Below are 21,244 nucleotides of genomic sequence, written 5' to 3' on the forward strand. Positions count from 1 at the left end.
TTAGAAATATTTGAGATTAAAAGTTCATTTGAGATTAAAAAAAAGTGTTTTGCCCAGAGCAGCAACATTGATAACCATCAGCTCAAACTATAACTTCCTTAACCTCTTCTGTACATGTCCATAATTATGTATTTATTCTTCAAATATCAATTGTCCTGTTTCAGTTGGTTAATGGTTTCCTGGATAAAACGTGTGATAAGCTAATCAATGATGAGGTGACGTCATTGGTAAAACATGCTGTAATGGATCTGTGCATTGGTATGGTGCCATATATAGACATTGAGAAGCTTAACAAAGTCTATAAAACCATAGTTCCACTACTCACAGTAAGTATTCAAGGGTACTTCTTTAAAACTTAACAAATCAGATTTGTAAATTTTTTAACTATGTGTCCTATATAACCTTGAATTTTATAACTTTGTGCTAGTTTTTCTAAATTTCAGCTGCTGCTTATAATCAGGGATTTAACATAATTTGATTTACCGGTAGTACTGACAGAAAATCACTTCCCGTATTAGTGAATCTTTGACAATATAGTTCATAAAGAGAGCCGCAGAATGTTAAAATAGCTTTTATTGTAAATTTAAATGTATATTTAATCTTAAAAACTGAAATTCAAAAACTTTTTTTTTGTTCGTCAGAGCAAAGACAAAACTTTACAGAAAAAATCATATCGTATTTTGGAGGAAATATGCGTGAGCTCATCAGAAGCAAGTCAGAAGTTTGTTGAAGAGAATTTATGCGACTTACAGAAGACATTACTAAGTTCTCTATCCAGTTCAGCATCATCATCCAAGGCAGTAAGTTGTACTACAATCTGAAAATTCATAGTTTCTGCTTGTATGTTATAAGTACAGCCAGAGGTACATTACCGTAAAAACTCAATCAATTCGGCCATGTAAAAATAAATATTTTTGGGGATGGGCCAATTGATTGAATAAATATAGAAAATATGTTTCCGAAGTGGTCGATTTGTTTGAATAATTTTTCAACGTTTTAAAACTGGGTTCGAAGTGTGTATCACCGGTAACTGAATAAATATATCGTTTTCCCGAGATTAGAGTAAAGGTGTAGTACTAGTCTGAGACTTGACCCAATTTTAAAACAAACTACGAGCGCGTTCAAGAAATCTGACGCAACCAGGCCACCTGCTGTTTTGTTGCCGTGAAGACGACAGTTTTATATCACGCTCCCCGTAAATGTAAACAAACATGGTAACGTGAAAAACTCACTGGAATAGAGTAGAATAGAATTATGCTTTATTGCTAATTGCTGTACTATTTTTTTGAAATTATCTACAATTAAACTATACATACAATACAATAATATATTTTAAATAAACTACAATAAATAACACTGAAAAACATAATACGAGACGACACACTGATATTTTGTTACGGTATCTCTTTTTGGAGGATGTGGTGGCGGGGCGGGGCGGGGTGGGTGGTGTTGTCCGGTACATAGAAGGATTCACACCTCACGTCGTCTCGTCTGCCACTTTACCGTAACCACGCACAGCTACTGAAACCGCTTCTATGAGAGCGCAGTTTTCACTTCACGGTCATGTTTTTTTACCCACAGTTAAAACAAAACAAAAAATCCACCCGACTTTTAAACGAACAACGTTGCAAGAGGAAGTTTAGAACATAACTGGGACGACTGTGTCGAAACAATCCAGCCGGTGATTTTATTTGGGTCAACCAAAATAAAAGAAGATATTTTGACGTGCTGCGTGACTGTGTAAACAAAACCATGTCCAATAAAAATGACGCTTTCACGCCACACGTTGGCGACTTTGTATCGACTTACTGGAAATGCCGAAGACGATACAATTTGCAAGTCGGCATTAATTAATTTTTTACCCCGTTAACATTAATAATCTACTTGACTTTTAAACAAACAACTCTGCAGGACAATGTTTCGAACATTACTGAAACGACTGTGCTGAAACAATCCAGCAGATAATTGTATTTGGGTCAACCGAAAAAAAGAAGATATTTTGACGTGCTGCGTGACTGTGTAAACAAAACTACGTCCAATAATAATGACGCTTTCACGTAACACATTTGCGACTTTGTATGACTTGCTTGAAATTCCAAAGACGAGAGTCAAGTGTCGGCCTGAATTTTGTTGTCCCTAAACCATGGAGCTTCGTTTCGTCAGTGATTGCTAGCAATGACTTAAAGTATTTGTTCGTTGTCGATATTTTTGCCGTCGTGATGAGAATTTTCTTAGCGATTATTTACAACTGATGTACTGGGTAATTTGTAATGACAATCAACAGAGTATATTTCACCATGGACGTACTAGAGATTTCACACGTCTTTTGTACAACCATGGTTGACACCATGACTGCACATCTGGCGGATATCCCGATTGCTTATACCATGGATGTAAATGCTTATACATGTACATTGTATTTACGTGATAGATGTGTGAAAATATACCTTTGTTGAGAGAGTGACGTAAAAATCGGGCGGTGTCATCACCGGGCGAACTAATTGAATACAAACAATAGACTGACTGGACAGATGGCCGAACTAAACGGATACATTTTAAAATTAACCATGACGAAAAAAATAGGTGGCCGAACTATTTGAGTGGCCGAATTGATTGAGCTTTTACGGTACTTGGGGTTTGCAATGCGCATAGTACTGTATGGTGACATCATTTCAAGATCCCATTCAAGTCTCATCTCGTAGATAGCGAGACTGATGCTACAACCTTCTGACATGACATAGGCGGTTTGTAATAAAACAATAAAACATGTATTAACACATTCATAGTGAAAAAATTAGAATACATCGAAAATGTACAGAAAATATAGTTATCGTAATCTGTCATATTGTGAGCAGCTATTTTGATTCACCTGGACATCCTAGTATCCTAGTTACCTCGGGCATGCACATTCGCATTTTTCTGATGCGAGAGCGAGATTGAAACAAAATCTTGGTATCATGTCACCGTAGTTGCAAACCCCAAGTAATGTACCTCTGGTATGGCGTATATATATTTATTTGCATATAACTCTTGCATAAACATTAATACACCATACTTGTAAATGTGTAAAATGTAAAGTGAAAATATACAATTGAGCCAACATCGAATAGCACATTAATATATATATATATAAAGATATATACATTGTATAATAACAAGAATTTAAACAATAAGATCTAAAACATGCGAGGATGAGTTTTTCATGTCTGAAACTTCCTAGATTCGTTCTGTGTTTGTCATTTTAGCCCAGACTACGATGCTTGATTTACATTGTAAAGCGGTTACCAGACGAGAATTCACAGTTTGTTGACGATATTGTGAGTGAAGTCATACTGTGTACAAAAGAGATCGGTATCAAAGCCAGACAAGCTGCATTTAGTTTATTAGTTGAAATGGGTAACGCAATTATTAGAATAAATCAAGACAAGAAGAGCAAAGCAGGTGAGTTCAAATCTGGACATTTTACTGTGTACTGCATTTTTAAAAAAGCTTTTCAATATCATTGTCTCTTGCAAATTGAACTACTACCTTTTCTGCACAGAATGCACACCCAGTCAACATTGTATATTCGGATAAAGCATACTATCTCCCTGTTGCATATTTTTATATTCAGCAAGATTTTATATGACAGGTATTTCATTAATGCAAATGAAACTATTTGTTTTCTATCTATAGAATGTGTTGGTGTTTATATAGAAATGATTGCTATTGGTTTAGTTGGCTCTACCACAATGACGAGTGCGACTGTACTGGCGCTAACACGACTGCTCTATGAATACAAAGGTAATTCTAGATTATGCTCAAGACGGCAAATATTCCGACTATCCAAATGATATTCTAACCTTTTCTCCAGGATGCACATTCAGTTTGATGGCTGTAATATCTAGCACAGAGGTGACTGAGGTTGTCTACTGTGTATTTGTTTTTGTGAGGAAAATAGTTTGGGTAATTCTTTGGGTTAACTTCAACATTGTCTTCAACCATCTTCCATTTTATATTCTTCAATTATCCACATTTTCAGTTTAGACGGAACCCTTCGATTAGGGATTTTCTATATAATCTTTCAACATTAAGAGATATTTATTTAACTACAAAAGAAACCTATGATATTGATGAGATTTCTAATTTCTTTCCTCCATAGATCTTATTCCTAGTGGCATATTGGCTGAGCTGATTGAGAATGTGTGCATACTATTGAAATCTCGTAATAGGGAAGTCGTCAAGTCTGCGCTTGGATTTGTGAAAGTTCTCATTATAGTTATGAGTGATGTTGCTCTTGCTCAGCATCTAGAAAAACTGGTAAGTATAATGCGAGTGTTCATCCTTGGAAAGTAGCCTACATCAACTATGCATTTTACATTTCACGTTCGGTAAATTAAAAAATATTATCGTTTTTTTGGGGGGTTTTTTTCCCCGTTCCGACGCAGTCTGAAAACGGGGACTTATTTTTTGACCTCTGTGTGTCCGTGCATGCGTCCGGACCTGTGTCTTAGAAATGCCTGGACCAATCACAATCAAACTTCACACATACATCATACATGATATTATACATATGCACGTCAATTTGTTTCACGATCTGATTCGAGATGGCCGAATGGCGGCCATTTTTGTGCTCAAAATCATCAAAATCAAGCATTTCCCGGCTGTTTACAGATGGAATCTGTTCAAACCTTGTATATACGATGGACATCATAGGACCTTGATGCACATCATTTTGTTTTACGATCTGATTCAAGATGGCTAAATGGCGGCCATTTTTGTGCTAAAAAATCATAAAAATCAAGCATTTCTCGGGTTCAAACTTGATATATACATTAGACATTATGGGACCTTGATGCAAATAATTTTGTTTTTCAGGTAAAATTTAAAATGGCTGCCTGGCGGTCATTTTGTTTAAATAAATGGGTTTCCAGACCCATATGTCTGACTTGTTTTGACTGATTATGTTCAAATCTTTGATATTCATTATACATCATGTCATAGATATACAGATATATTGCTTTGACGATCCTTTTCAAAGTGGCCAAATGGTGGCTATTTTTGTGCTAAAACAATCCTCGAATATCAAGCATTTCTTGCATTTATGGATGGATTTTGTTCAAACTTATAACACACATTAGACATTACAGGTTCCTGATGCACGTCATTTTATTCTTCAGATTGGATTCAAAATGCCTTCTGGTGGCCATTTTGTTTTAATGATTGGGCTTCTAGAGCCATATCTCTTAAATGCTTTGACTAATTATATTCAAATTTTATATATTCGTTATACATCATGTTATATAAATATACATGTATTAAAAATGGCTGATTTTGAATGCTGTTCCAGAGCAATATCTCTCAGTATGGACAAGTACCCGGTACTTGTTTGACGATCAGATACAAATGTCAATCATTTTAATGTTAAAAAAATCATATTCCTGACATAGTTCCAGCTATATTACTATAAACAAAACTATATATCTTAAATTTGATAACTAACGGGGACTGTGCCATGCATGGCTTGTTTTTTTTAATTGTGTTTTTCAGATAAATAGTATGGTGACGTGGAGCAGTGACAGCAAACATCATTTTCGGTTCAAGGTCAAAAATCTTTTTGGAAAATTGATGAAAAAATTTGGGTGAGTATCTGACATGGTTTATTTAATCTGACTTGTCATTTATACTGACTTTGATTTTCATGTTACTTATAGAATTAAAGAATTATTTATTCAGTGGTAACCATTCTGTTATAAACTTATTGATGTACAGAGCTGGAATCGTCTTTAAAATGGTTCCAGAGAGTTATCACAAAATGTTGAGAAACACGCAAAAGATACGTGAAAGAGAGAAGAAAAGACGATCCATTCATGAAGCTGTGAATGCTCCTGATGATGACAGGCCCACATCAGAAACTCCCCATGCTAAAATAGAAAGGTAAACTTCTACCAGTGAAGATATTTTCACTGAAACTCACTTTAATGTATAAAGTGCATTACTATTAACAATTTCATATATTTATAGTATGAAAAAAGAATGCTATCTGAGTCGACTGCATGGAGTATTCCCAAGATGCATCACTCCTCAAGTTATATTGTGATGAAGCTAGCTTTAAAGATTATGGTGCAACATTTTCTGCATTTTTCTGAATTTTTCTCTAATTTTGATGTTAATTTTGGATCAAATGGAATTAATTTCACAATGGCTACAGATCTTAATAAACATTTTTGAAAAAATTTGAACAAAATTGTGCAGGTTTAATTTGTGACTAAAGCAAAAAAAATTATTGTTGAAAGTTTTCATAACAATCTGTCGTTATTTCTACTCAGTATTGAAGACTTACTGAGAGATACAGACTCTGAGGATGAGGAACCAGAGAAAGAAAAGCCGCAATCAAAAAAGAAAAAACAAGCTATGAAGAAACAACAGAATGCTGCATGGTTACAAGAAGATGCTGAACAGGAGCCGCTAGATTTCCTGGACCCCGGAGTATCAAAGAAAGTTCTAGGTAGGATGGAATTTACTCCCATCTTTAAGCTTTCCACTGTCTTTTATTAATCCTTTGAATGCCAATCTCAAATTCCAATAACTTTCACAAATTCACTCACGTAGACTAGTTGGGCAGAGATGTATGTATAACCAGTTCCTTTGAAAAGTTAAAGGACGGTGGTTGTCGCGCCGCATCATGCTTGATACGAAACCCATAGTGATGTATACAACACATACATATGTATTGTTGGCTAACATCAAATTTGAGAATGCTATTCGACGTCCATTGTCCTTCTACTGCACGCCAATTTTTAAATTATCTGTATGAACATTTTATGCATTTGTGGTATTATATGCTTGTTCATATTGACATATATATAGCTGCTGTTTTAACTTTTACTCTTCTTAATTATCATTATCTTCTTTAAACTTATGTTGTGTCAATTCATTCTCATAGCAACAAAACCTGTCGCACAAGTTGTTGATGAAAAATCGACTGGGGTGAAACATGATTTCAAGACATCATCTGACGGTAGATTGATTATCACCCTGGATGAGGAGGAAGGGGTTGAAGGAAAACAAACAAAGAGAAAGAGGAAACCAAAAGATGAAGTAGATGAACTAGACGAACTGATGGATGAAACAAGTCAAAGCAAGGTAAAGACGCAAGAATTGTCTCATCATTAAAGGTGTAGTGTCATCTGATAGTAAAAATAAAAGTTCTGTATATTTCATGTTGTTTATTTCATAATGCATGTTATGTTTTTGTCTACAGCCAAGTCGTAAACGTAAACTAGAGGATAACTCTGATGATGAGCTCCCAGTGAAATATAAAGGTACGTGATTTGTTTGAAATCATTATTCATGTGTGAAATTTTTTTAGAGTAAATGTCATCTAGACACTGTGTTTGAAATGTTTTCTAAACCATGCTTTTCATAGTTGATATTTTATGAGGAAAGTTTGGAATATTTCTGTTATGTTCAGGTAATTGCTGTTGGTACAAAATAATTCACCAGCATGACTTTGTGTTCAATAATCAAACATGTGGCCTAACCTGCATTTTTTGTGAATTTATTTGTTTGTTTCATCTCTGTATCAAATACTGAGTCAAAAAGATTATTTTGGTACTAAGTAAGTGAAGATGGTATGCCTATCACATCACATCACATCTATTCTTGTGATAATATCATGCTATTTGCTGGAAATGAATTTTTATCCAGACACAGATTACTCTTCCATCTGTTGTCTAGGTGATGCATATATGCACATATAGCTTGAGTGTATTCATTTGGTGCCACAAACTTAAAATTCCTTGTCACTTTTAATATTCCATGGTCACGATCATTATATGAAGTGTTAATTAATTAATTTCTATTCTTACAGCTGGTGGTGGTGGTATTCATCGACCAATGAAGTCCGCTAAAAGGCGAGGAGATTTGACCAGTGGTGTAGACTTCAAGGCAAAGGTATTTGCATGGATTTTATGTCAACAAACCTTGTCAGCTTTCTTGTTTTACTGATATTTACCCCTATAAATGTGACTACATGTAATGTAAACAGTGAATCAATATGTCTTTTTTTTGTCTCTCTTTACAGAAAGCAGGCGGTGACATGAAGAAAAAAGGCAAGCCAGATCCTTATGCATATATACCATTGGATTTCAAACAGTTAAACAGAAGGTAGGTCATTGGCACCCATTATCACATTCAATGTGATAAATTTGCAGTGCAGTTGTACTGCCCTCAATCAATCTAATTTTTATTTTAATACTGTACTTGCATTCCTTATTCACTGAGTTTTAAATTTGCTAATAAGTAAAATCCGTGAACATGTAATATAAGAAAACATCTCATTGTTTTGCTGAACTTAAAAATGCTGTACATGTTTTTGGTATTGATTTTCTAAACTGATATTTTCATATAAAATATTTACTGAACTACACAAAGCTATATATTGATGGAAAGCCTATTTCACACTGGATATGAAATCGACAAGATAGTGTGTGTATGGACGTGTATAGTCATGTGATCTCTGTGTAAACACAGAAAGCCGTTTTAGGTAAAAAAATAATTGAATCAATGAATAAACGAATTTAGTGGAACATTGGCAACAAAACAGTTTTTCAGACGACGCTCACCACCATTCCGCGTTGATTGAGATATATATCTACATGATAGTTGGACAAGAAATAATAATTTAGCTATCTTGAAAAAAACAATGCGATCTGGTTCTTTACGGTATTCAGAAATTAGAACGTAATTTCGAAACAAATAGGAAAATAGAAAAATCCCAGCGTCGCTTGAGAGGGAACATATCGAAGAGTGTCTGTGCAAAAAATTAGTATAATGCGTCCACTAAAACTCGAGATCAAAGGCCTGCAGTTGCCGTGAATCGCTGTTTTGTTTAACCGACAAAAATGGCAAAAACAACTTAGCAGCAACGTATCGTCGGCTAACTCAAAATTCGTTTGTCCCATGGATCAAAACAAACTCATAATGAATAGTCATGGAATCTGTCTGTCATAATCACGCAGATGTGTGGATATGCGTGGTCGTAATTGGTTATAAAGTACGAAATTATGCTTCCAGATCCAATAGAAAACACTGTTTCACGGTGTGACAAAGCCGCGCAAAAATGACGTCATGATTTACATATTCATTATTAAGTTGTGGGAGGAGACGCTCCTTTTGTGGAGGGCTCGTTACTATACATTGCCCTCCATGGAAGGTCATTCTCTTGCTCCGCTGCTGAACCAGTAACCGTTGCTGAACGCACCCCCAGAGTCAACTACGTATAGTTTTCTTTCCAAGATTTTATTTTTACTACGCGAGATGTCTCAACGAAGATCTGTATTATCTGATTTGAATGACAATGAGGGGGAGAAGTCACAGCGAGTGCTGAACTGAATCAGGAGATGCGATCGCTTGGGTTTACTAGTAAAGTTGTCTGTCGATCGGGCGGTGAATGTTCAGTTTATTTGCTCCATTATTATTTTGTAGATTTGTAAAATAACCTGTTTGCCATAAATCGTGTTTTCCGTTTTTTAGTTTCCAAAACTGTTGTGACAAAATTAGTGTGATGATTCTTTTTCCATCTTCAACGCCTAATATATAGTATCGGAACAACCGCTGGCGAGGACTTAACTGCCGGTATCTTACATTCAGTCCACTTTCTATATCATGTATAACAAATCTAACTTGATTCCGTCAAGTTATTTATTGAGAATGTGAAAATTAAGAAAAATAAAACAAGGATGCTTACACACAGACGCGTACGATTTCTTGTACAGCTGCTTGTCTCAGGCTTTATGTGTGGCCAAGTCCGGGGCCAAGTGTTTCACTTCCGACTCATTGTGGTCGGGGTGTCAACGAGTCCATGACACGTAATTTGGTCACGAAAACTAAGTCGAATTTTCTACCTCCATGGTCTGATCGATTAAATCGGGGAAGGTACTAACGTTAGTACCTTCCTTGATTAAATTTTCTAAATAATCGCTTTACATACTGTCGACGTTCTTCCCCACATTTCCTTGGATTCGTTTTCTTTCGTCACTGTCATAGTCGACCCCATGACGGTTTCATAGTCGACTACTTGAAGAGCGAGAAATTCAACGAAATTAAATTTGTGGATGATCGTAAATGGAATGCGTGTAACTTGTACCTCGGACTACTAATACTTGTATTACTAGTCTGAACTTGTACTGAATGCAAGAGACTGTTTATATTTACTGTGGGTTGTGACTATTATGCAAATTATCTGTCTATTATGTCTTTGGCTGATTAATTAAAACATTGCTTTCAAAACAATGACATGTGCTTTTGTTTTTTATTAATAAAAATTGATATTTACACCCTATAAAAACATCCAATTCACTTTTTTTTCTACTGAGTGCTTGCTCCCTGTGGTCCAGCATTGAAAAATACAAAAAAGTAGAATTTTGGGTTTCAAAGCAAAAAAAAACGTGTACAGCATCCTTAAAACCCAAAGAATATGCTCAAAATAGTGAAATTAAATGCGAGTGAAAATGAATGGTTTTACAGTACTTGAAATATTGAATGTGCCCCAAGAGGGCGCTATACCAAAATTTGATCAAATTTGCAATAACTAGGCATCACATATCCTGTAGAGGGCGCCATACTGAGGCAATATTAAAGTGCAAAAATAATGCAACTACCGGTAATATCTGTAGTCATTGATTTAATTTCAGGAAAAAGGCCAAGTCAGCGGGTCAGTGGAAATCTATAGTCCATGCTGCTAAACGGGGTGCTAATAAAGGAATGAAAATAAAAGGACAGAAACGAAAAGGAAAAAAATGAACCCCGAGAATGGATACCATAACTTTTTTGAAAGTATCATAACTCACTGTAAATATGTGATCGACATGGACTCTATTGCATTCATTTAATTCAAATTAAAATTTAATCTGTGGATTAACTTATTTTCAGCTACAATCTGATTTACTTGATTATGCTAAGAGAGTTAAATCAACTTTAATAAAAGCTTGTTAAAATTGATATTTTCTGTTATCTTCTATATATATTCTATCAACAAGAACCATGCATAAAATTACGATTGTTACGATTGAAACTAATTCCATCTAAAATAGAGGATATCTATTAAGTGGGTGAGCTTGTGTCCAGGAAGATAATAATTATGATACAAGTTTGGTAAATGTATGTTATGTCATGGGTCATGAATAATTTTGATATTCCACTTATCACGTATGTCTTTCGTAACTATTGTGTCGACAAAATCATTATTTGTGTGTCTGCTTTCAAATTTCTTAGTGCATTTCATCTCATTTGCATACAGAATGTACATTGCAGCCAATTTATCTTATTTATTGAACCAACCAATATATTTACAGTTATACATGAGACACATAAGCAACATTTGAACTCAATTTTGACATGTTTTTATCAGCAGTTGTTAATCATCCCAGCAGCATTAGTAGCTGTACAATAGAGAAACAAATCCTGTCTGTTGCCATGACAAATTACACATATGCCTCTGTGAAACACTTTTGTGCATGTCTGAAAATACCCCTATGTAGTGCAAACATCAATTATCACCAAAATAAATTTTTAGTTAAAATTCTGTTTTTGAAATTACAGTATTGACGCATCTCTTTCCCTATCTCCATTTGTCATTGTAAAGTTATGCTATTATCAATACACCTTTTCCCACTCACACATTTGAATGAATGTGACCATTTAAACTTGCGTATATTGTTTTTAAGAGATCTTTATTGCATTGTTACCATGGTAACAAGTGATTCCAATACAGCAGTTGTAACTAATGGTGTTTCATATGCAAATTAGGGCATATATAATTCCAAAAATAACACGGAGCTTATGTATCTAACATAAAGATTGTCTTTGAAAGATTGGGAAATCTTTCTAAAACAGGAGAAACAAATTTATATATTCATACTCCATCCACAATGCAAGACAAATAATTAGTATCTCCAAAAATCAGCGGCAAATTGTCGTACAAGTAGTCGCAACCAGAGAATCGTTCTCTTATTTTCAATACTAAAATGATTTAAATTCCCAGTGATGTATGATGGGATATGTTGATTGACAGTAATTTTATGAGTTAGTAAATGGTACGGTGAAAATGAACAGGGTGTGATTGGGTGATTAGGTGAAATTAAAAATAAGTGAATTGAGGAAGTGAGCAAATGAAATAATTGTGGTATGATGAAATGAAATGGTGGTTTGGTGCAATGAAGTGGTTGCGGTATGATGAAATGATTTGGTGCAATTAACAAATAAAATGGTTGTGGTGTAGTGAAATGAAATGGTGATTTGGTGCAATGAACTAATAAAATGGTTGTGGTGTAATGAAATGGTGATTTGGTGCAATGAAATGGTGGTATGATGAAATGAAATGGTGATTTGGTGCAATGAACTAATGAAATGGTTATGGTATGATGAAATGAAATGGTGATTTGGTGCAATTAACTAATAAAATGGTGATTTGGTGCAATGAACTAATGAAATGGTTGTGGTATGATGAAATGAAATGGTGATTTGGTGCAATTAACTAATAAAATGGTGATTTGGTGCAATGAACTAATGAAGTGGTTGTGGTATGATGAAATGATTTGGTGCAATTAACTAATAAAATGGTTGTGTAGTGAAATGAAATGGTGATTTGGTGCAATGAACTAATAAAATGGTTGTGGTGTAGTGAAATGAAATGGTGATTTGGTGCAATGAAATGGTGGTATGAAATGAAATGGTGATTTGGTGCAATGAACTAATAAAATGGTTGTGGTGTAATGAAATGGTGATTTGGTGCAACGAACGAATGAAATGGCTGTGGTGTAGTGAATGAACAAATGAAATGGTTGTGGTATGGTGAAATGAACAAATTAACTAGTGTGGTGAAGTGAACTAAGGAAATAGTTGTATAGTGGAATGAACAAGTGATAGTGGTATGGTGAAATGAACAAATTAGTTAATATGAAATGAAATCTTATTGATGTTGCCTTAAATAACTTGTATACTACACATAATCGAAATTGTACACAGTGTGGTGAACAGTCTCCCAATCATATGATAACTAAACCAAATACCAATTAAATTAACTTTTAAATATTAATATTGCACTTTAAGGTACACTGTGCCATGCGGGAGATTAATAAAATATAATTGTTCTAAATTGCGGCCTCCACCCCCATAGGGTAAATGGTATGGTTGCATTGTAAGCCCCTTCACCACCAAATAATGACCCTTCACTCCTATATTGTAAATGGAATGACCTATAAACCAAATCCTCAAAAAGTATACCGACACAATTTTGTGTATATCATTTTTTAAATAATTTTCTCAAATTTACAATTTATGCTATGCACTTGAAAATCCGATGAGAGAAGTACTGTCACGTGATGGAGCCAGCAAATGGAATTTGTTGCGACATGTAAATGGTTGACTGCGAACGACCAATCACCTGCCATCAACGATTTCTTTTGAAGGAGACCTGCAAAAATGATAAATAATTCATTCTTATTCGATCGTTGTTGTTTTTTTATAAAAATCATGACTGGTTAAAAGCCAGCTTATCTCGTACCCCGATGGGCGGGATTGGTTAATTGTATGCAGGTAATTACAAAACGTTGCATTGTGGGAAATAAACATCAGCGCTGATATGGTATTCATACATTTTATGTAGTATAATTGTTACTATTTTTTGACAATAGAATGCAATTGTATATGTTTGAAGTTGTCATTAATTTCAGAGAATGCATTTATCTAACAGTACCTGATGTTAAATGCTGAATCTAATGTTTAATTCATTATAATAGCTATCTCTTCCTCTTCCGCGGCAACGTCCTCGGCAGCTTCATCGACTACCGGTACTGCATCAGTTGCCGGCGGTAAATCTTCTGCACCAGAACCAGAATCGGAACCTGATCCACCTATTATATTAAATAAGCAATTGGACATCTGTGTTACTGTTTACGACATGCATAAGGCGGCACGCGACGAGTGCGTTTGGGTTTTGTGTTAAGGATTCAAATATATTCTAGACCCTTTGCGTACGTAGCGTCGAACTCATAGCCAACTCAGGTTGCCCGACCAGGCGCGAATTCTGCCGTGCAATTCGCGGTGTGTTTTGTTTTGTTTGTTTAGTGGAAATGTTAGGTTCCCTTTTTCAAAGAAGGTACTCTAGATGATGTTTAACCCAACATTTGGTTTCCATGTAAACGCGTTTTATTATATATAGTAGAATTTACGAACCTGACTAATAAATTTACCCTCAATTTGAGATTTTCATTTTCAGGGTTCCGTATCAAAATTTTGCTTACCGGAATGCCCTCGAAAGAGGCACGTTCATGTAGGTTATTTTGGGGGTGGAGTCAGATGTCTATTAACTATACTCAATCGTACTTGGGAAAAACTGGCGATAACAACGAAATAGTCGTTGAAAATATAAAATATTTACAATTATGTTTTGAGGTATTTCTGTCGGGATGTAGTCCCGAGATGTAGTCGCTTAATTACACCGGCGGTGTACCTCCGGGATGTTTCCTCAATGATGTGTTACGTCGATAATTAACAGTTGATGTTAAACGACATTAGCACAAATCTATGTAGGATGTAAATCGGCGATTCTGAATTCCAATACATGTATACGGAATACGCACTGTCGTTTTTTTTTTGTTTTTTTTTTCTTTTTTTCGTTTTCATTTTCTGGAAAGTCAAACAAAATTCATACTCACTTTCATTATCTGCGTGCACTGTGAGAGAGATGATTCCTATCACGATCAACAAAACCAATATATAATTCTTCATTTTTGAAATCTTAGATATAGAATGAATAGAAAATAAAAACAACTATATGAACAAAAAAATTACCTGGACAAAGCCTCTACTTAGCAATGTCTATCACGCATGTACCATCCAGAACTTTACGGGTGTGGCTTTTGTTTTTATCATTGCAAATGTGTGTTTTTTTACTTGCAACGTTTGCGTATGAATATTTTAAATGAGTAACTGGGATCAAATAAAATAACAACTCGGCATCTTACCTGATCTTGGTGGCTTCTCTTTTACGCAAATATAACACCTTTCCCGGACCGCTGACTTCACCACGAGACGATGCAAGAGGAATGCTTCAATTAGTAGTTGTGTTTTTGTGTTAAACCTTCTCATGCGGCGTCGACCACTAGTCAGTCGACAAGCTGTCGCGATCGTTAACATAAAGTTCCGGATATGTTAATTTTTTATTGTGATATTATTCCACCTCGTTTTCGTATATTCCCAAATTTAATTTTGGAAATGTCATTTAATTGGTTAGTAAATAACCAAGTTTACGACGGCTATGGGCGAGTTAGGTGATTAAAAATGTTCAAGTACATAAAATGATAATTTACAACTTCCATGGAAAAAAATATTATCTTTTAATATGTAAACGACCTTCCGTTTACATCGAATCTTGTAATGCCCAATATAGATAAATAAACTCAAAAAAATCAAATAATCGTGATAATACATCTACTAGTATATACCCGTAGACGGGGTGAGATTTGAACAGTCTTACGGGCACAGACGAAAACACACTTACAAAAAGAATTTTTATTTGGGATAGTTTGCCGTGTGTTGGGAACTGGCCAGCTGAAATGTATGATTTGTTTAAATATTTTGATAACAATACATTTATGCAAGATTTAAAAAGAATTGTAGATCAGAGAAATACACGTATCTGAATCTCTATTGCTCAGAAAGATTACTACGGTTTCTGCTCCCTTCGAGAATTGAAAACGGATGTTTCAAAGGAGACGTACTGAATTAATAAGTGTATTCTGTAATTATAGTCAAAGTATTGAGGCTGAGCGGCATTTTTTACCCCAATTTTTTTTTACGACGATATTCGAGTTAGTTTATATAAACCAGTAGACGAGTTGTGTATTGGCTTTCGAAATTTCGACGATACTCAGAAATTAAATCATATAGTGTTTTATAATCCTCGGGCTATATCTAAATTCTTTCGTGCTTTTCGATAAAAAAAACATAATATCTTTTTACCGATGTATCGTTTTTATTAGAGACGTATTATATATATTTGTTTGATGATTAAATTTATTTATGTAATTTGAATTATTTATTTCATAAGTAATGTACGCCTTTAATACTTATTTAATTAAAGTATATAATTATTGACCTTTAAGCGCGTTGGCTTGAGTAATTATGTATTTTACCAGTAATGAGCGTTTTTTTGGGCAAAGATGTTGGTTCGATCAGGGTTACTGTTGATATTTAAACTAGAATAATATAAATGCGATATTCCCACATAATGCAAGTGACTGTGACTATGGAAGAACAAAAAGTAAATTACTATAAGTAAATATTGTATTTTCCGTACATATATACTAATATGCATAAACGTAGACAAAATCAACATGTCCGACACAACAGGAGTAAATTGTTTCATGATGATTTATACATTTTAGCTGTCACGATAATCGTTTATCTCGTCGTGTTATTATTATGCTTGTACTTAGCAATGTTATTTATATTGCTTATTTTGTTTGAAAAGCTTAAAAATGAGACCAATGTTCGAGGTTATTTAGTTTTAAACTTATATTTTGCAATGGAAACTTCGTCGGCTCGCACGGTTTCGTATCGGTTCAAAAATTCCACTCTCAACGAATAATGCAGTATATATTGATAAATATAATTTAACAATGTATTCCAACATATAATATTATATTATAGTAAAGCCATTATTGTTTATTCACCCAGGCAATCAATTGGCATGAATTTGGAGACACTGATTTTAACCTGAGTTTGGAAGTGTTCTCATCATAATTTGACAACACTTAATACATACACAGTATTGGCGACAAAATATCATATAGTGAATTAAACTATATCCATTTATTAATATAATACATAATGTAATTATATCACAATACAGTAATGGCGACTGATGTGTAAAGAAAGTATATACTAAAAAGGTTATTGTGTTTCTAGGTGCATTGTTGCACTCTGAAATGAAGTAAGAGCATTTGAAGAAAACATCATTTACATCTAAAGCATACACTGATTTGTATTATTTGCACAATGGCACCATGTAGTACACGATGGTAAACCTGATGGTACATCTCACCTTGTATGTGCTCAGCATGCTACTTATTTGGTGGCATGAAATGTATCCAAGCTCAAAGAATGACATCATCAATTTTTATTCTTTCTAACTATTTTCATATATTAAATGCGACACAGTATTAGGGAACCACGATAGAGACATGATTTTTATGATGGAATTCAATAGCTTCATATCTAATATACTTCACAGTAATTTATATAAATTTCCAGCTGTTTGTAACTTTTTGTGGACCCGAACTTGTTCAGAAAGAAATCATGACTGGGAAGGTCAGACTGACCGTGAAAACTTGTCGTCTGTGTATGTATTTGTACGTGTCTGTATGTGATTGTCTCAGGGTTTCGACTTACACCTATCCATCTCGTCACTGTAAGTGTGCTTTTACATTACACATCATTTAGATCAATTGTTTGGGGATGGTTACTGTGAATTTATGAGTTGCACTTTTGCTTACAGTGGCAAAGTGCATTGTGGTGGTCATATCTATATATGTCGGTGATGTAATTGCACTGTAATATATATTTAGTACAATATATTTATTTTACTCCTATGTCAGAAACACAACTTTATGTGCATTATATAATTTCAATACATATACACCTCAGTTATATATACACCTCATTATGTGCCTTATATAATGACAATACATAGTTACATATACAACTCATTATGTGTGTGATATAATTGCAATACATAATTACATATACATCTCATAATGTGTGTGATATAATGTCAATACATAATTACATATACAGCTCATTATGTGTGTGATATAATTGCAATACATAGTTACATATACACCTCATTATGTGTGTGATATGATTGCAATACATAATTACATATACAACTCATTATGTGTGTGATATAATTGCAATACATAGGTACATATACACCTCATTATGTGTGTGATATAATTGCAATACATATTAATTGCAATACATAATTACATATACAACTCATTATGTGTGTGATATAATTGCAATACATAATTACATATACAACTCATTATGTGTGTGATATAATTGCAATACATAGTTACATATACACCTCATTATGTGTGTGATATGATTGCAATACATAATTACATATACAACTCATTATGTGTGTGATATAATTGCAATACATAGGTACATATACACCTCATTATGTGTGTGATATAATTGCAATACATAATTACATATACAACTCATTATGAGCGTGATATAATTGCAATACATAATTACATATACACCTCATTATGTGTGTGATATAATTGCAATACATAATTACATATACAACTCATTATGTGTGTGATATAATTGCAATACATAATTACGCATACAACTCATTATGTGTGTGATATAATTGCAATACATAATTACATATACACCTCATTGTGTGTGTGATATAATTGCAATACATAATTACATATACAACTCATTATGTGTGTGATATAATTGCAATACATAATTACATATACAACTCATTATGTGTGTGATATAATTGCAATACATAATTACATATACAACTCATTATGTGCGTGATATAATTGCAATACATAATTACATATACACCTCATTATGTGTGTGATATAATTGCAATACATATTAATTGCAATACATAATTACATATACAACTCATTATGTGTGTGATATAATTGCAATACATAATTACATATACAACTCATTATGTGTGTGATATAATTGCAATACATAGTTACATATACACCTTATAATGTGTGTGATATAATTGCAATACATAATTACATATACATCTCATAATGTGTGTGATATAATGTCAATACATAATTACATATACAGCTCATTATGTGTGTGATATAATTGCAATACATAGTTACATATACACCTCATTATGTGTGTGATATGATTGCAATACATAATTACATATACAACTCATTATGTGTGTGATATAATTGCAATACATAGGTACATATACACCTCATTATGTGTGTGATATAATTGCAATACATATTAATTGCAATACATAATTACATATACAACTCATTATGTGTGTGATATAATTGCAATACATAATTACATATACAACTCATTATGTGTGTGATATAATTGCAATACATAGTTACATATACACCTCATTATGTGTGTGATATGATTGCAATACATAATTACATATACAACTCATTATGTGTGTGATATAATTGCAATACATAGGTACATATACACCTCATTATGTGTGTGATATAATTGCAATACATAATTACATATACAACTCATTATGAGCGTGATATAATTGCAATACATAATTACATATACACCTCATTATGTGTGTGATATAATTGCAATACATAATTACATATACAACTCATTATGTGTGTGATATAATTGCAATACATAATTACGCATACAACTCATTATGTGTGTGATATAATTGCAATACATAATTACATATACACCTCATTGTGTGTGTGATATAATTGCAATACATAATTACATATACAACTCATTATGTGTGTGATATAATTGCAATACATAATTACATATACAACTCATTATGTGTGTGATATAATTGCAATACATAATTACATATACAACTCATTATGTGCGTGATATAATTGCAATACATAATTACATATACACCTCATTATGTGTGTGATATAATTGCAATACATATTAATTGCAATACATAATTACATATACAACTCATTATGTGTGTGATATAATTGCAATACATAATTACATATACAACTCATTATGTGTGTGATATAATTGCAATACATAGTTACATATACACCTCATTATGTGTGATATGATTGCAATACATAATTACATATACAACTCATTATGTGTGTGATATAATTGCAATACATAGGTACATATACACCTCATTATGTGTGTGATATAATTGCAATACATAATTACATATACAACTCATTATGAGCGTGATATAATTGCAATACATAATTACATATACACCTCATTATGTGTGTGATATAATTGCAATACATAATTTCATATACAACTCATTATGTGTGTGATATAATTGCAATACATAATTACGCATACAACTCATTATGTGTGTGATATAATTGCAATACATAATTACATATACACCTCATTGTGTGTGTGATATAATTGCAATACATAATTACATATACAACTCATTATGTGTGTGATATAATTGCAATACATAATTACATATACAACTCATTATGTGTGTGATATAATTGCAATACATAATTACATATACACCTCATTATGTGTGTGATGTAATTTCAATACATAATTACATATACAACTCATTATGTGTGTGATATAATTGCAATACATAATTACATATACACCTCATTATGTGTGTGATGTAATTTCAATACATAGTTACATATACAGCTCACCGTGTGTGTGATATGTCAATACATAGTTACATATATGTTTATGTGTGTGCTGAAGTTGCAATACATAAATACATATATGGCTTTTTATGTGTGTGATATAATTGCAATACATAATTACATATACACTTCATTATGTGGGTGATATAATGTCAATACATAGTAACATGTATGTTTATGTGTGTGATATAATGTAAATACATAGTTACATATACACCTCATTATGTGTGTGATGTAATTTCAATACATAGTTACATATACAGCTCATCGTGCGTGTGATATGTCAGTACATAGTAACATGTATGTTTATGTGTGTGATATAATGTCAATACATAGTTGTATATACACCTCTCATAATGCATGTGGTATAATTGCAATACATAATTACATATACAACTCATTATGTGTGTGATATAATTGCAATACATAATTACATATACACCTCATTGTGTGTGTGATATAATTGCAATACATAATTACATATACAACTCATTATGTGTGTGATATAATTGCAATACATAATTACATATACAACTCATTATGTGTGTGATATAATTGCAATACATAGTTACATATACACCTCATTATGTGTGTGATATGATTGCAATACATAATTACATATACAACTCATTATGTGTGTGATATAATTGCAATACATAGGTACATATACACCTCATTATGTGTGTGATATAATTGCAATACATAATTACATATACAACTCATTATGAGCGTGATATAATTGCAATACATAATTACATATACACCTCATTATGTGTGTGATATAATTGCAATACATAATTACATATACA

General features: G+C 33.1%; 1 protein-coding gene and 1 long non-coding RNA gene across 2 annotated transcripts in view; one reads left to right on the forward strand and one right to left on the reverse strand.

Annotated features, from left to right (window-relative positions):
• Positions 1 to 10,983, forward strand: part of LOC100377837 (RRP12-like protein) — a 28,442-nt gene extending 17,459 nt beyond the window's left edge. The window contains exons 15-27 of the mRNA XM_085504304.1: positions 165 to 326; positions 642 to 800; positions 3,246 to 3,441; positions 3,676 to 3,783; positions 4,142 to 4,299; positions 5,530 to 5,621; positions 5,752 to 5,916; positions 6,309 to 6,487; positions 6,926 to 7,125; positions 7,244 to 7,304; positions 7,853 to 7,935; positions 8,066 to 8,148; positions 10,677 to 10,983. Coding sequence (XP_085360430.1) covers positions 165 to 326; positions 642 to 800; positions 3,246 to 3,441; positions 3,676 to 3,783; positions 4,142 to 4,299; positions 5,530 to 5,621; positions 5,752 to 5,916; positions 6,309 to 6,487; positions 6,926 to 7,125; positions 7,244 to 7,304; positions 7,853 to 7,935; positions 8,066 to 8,148; positions 10,677 to 10,785 — 1,755 coding nt within the window. The 3' untranslated portion in view covers positions 10,786 to 10,983. The remainder of the gene's footprint in view (positions 1 to 164; positions 327 to 641; positions 801 to 3,245; positions 3,442 to 3,675; positions 3,784 to 4,141; positions 4,300 to 5,529; positions 5,622 to 5,751; positions 5,917 to 6,308; positions 6,488 to 6,925; positions 7,126 to 7,243; positions 7,305 to 7,852; positions 7,936 to 8,065; positions 8,149 to 10,676) is intronic.
• Positions 10,984 to 11,695: 712 nt separating this feature from the next.
• LOC102802399 (uncharacterized) lies at positions 11,696 to 15,138 on the reverse strand. Its single transcript, XR_438465.3, has 4 exons — positions 15,009 to 15,138; positions 14,700 to 14,781; positions 13,739 to 13,895; positions 11,696 to 13,456 (listed from the first exon to the last, which is right to left on the reverse strand). It is a non-coding gene; the product is annotated as an uncharacterized LOC102802399 (long non-coding RNA).
• Positions 15,139 to 21,244: the final 6,106 nt, after the last annotated feature.

Source organism: Saccoglossus kowalevskii, chromosome 10, assembly GCF_978046115.1.
Source record: "Saccoglossus kowalevskii chromosome 10, keSacKowa6.1, whole genome shotgun sequence".
In the NCBI taxonomy this organism is placed as follows: domain Eukaryota; kingdom Metazoa; phylum Hemichordata; class Enteropneusta; family Harrimaniidae; genus Saccoglossus; species Saccoglossus kowalevskii.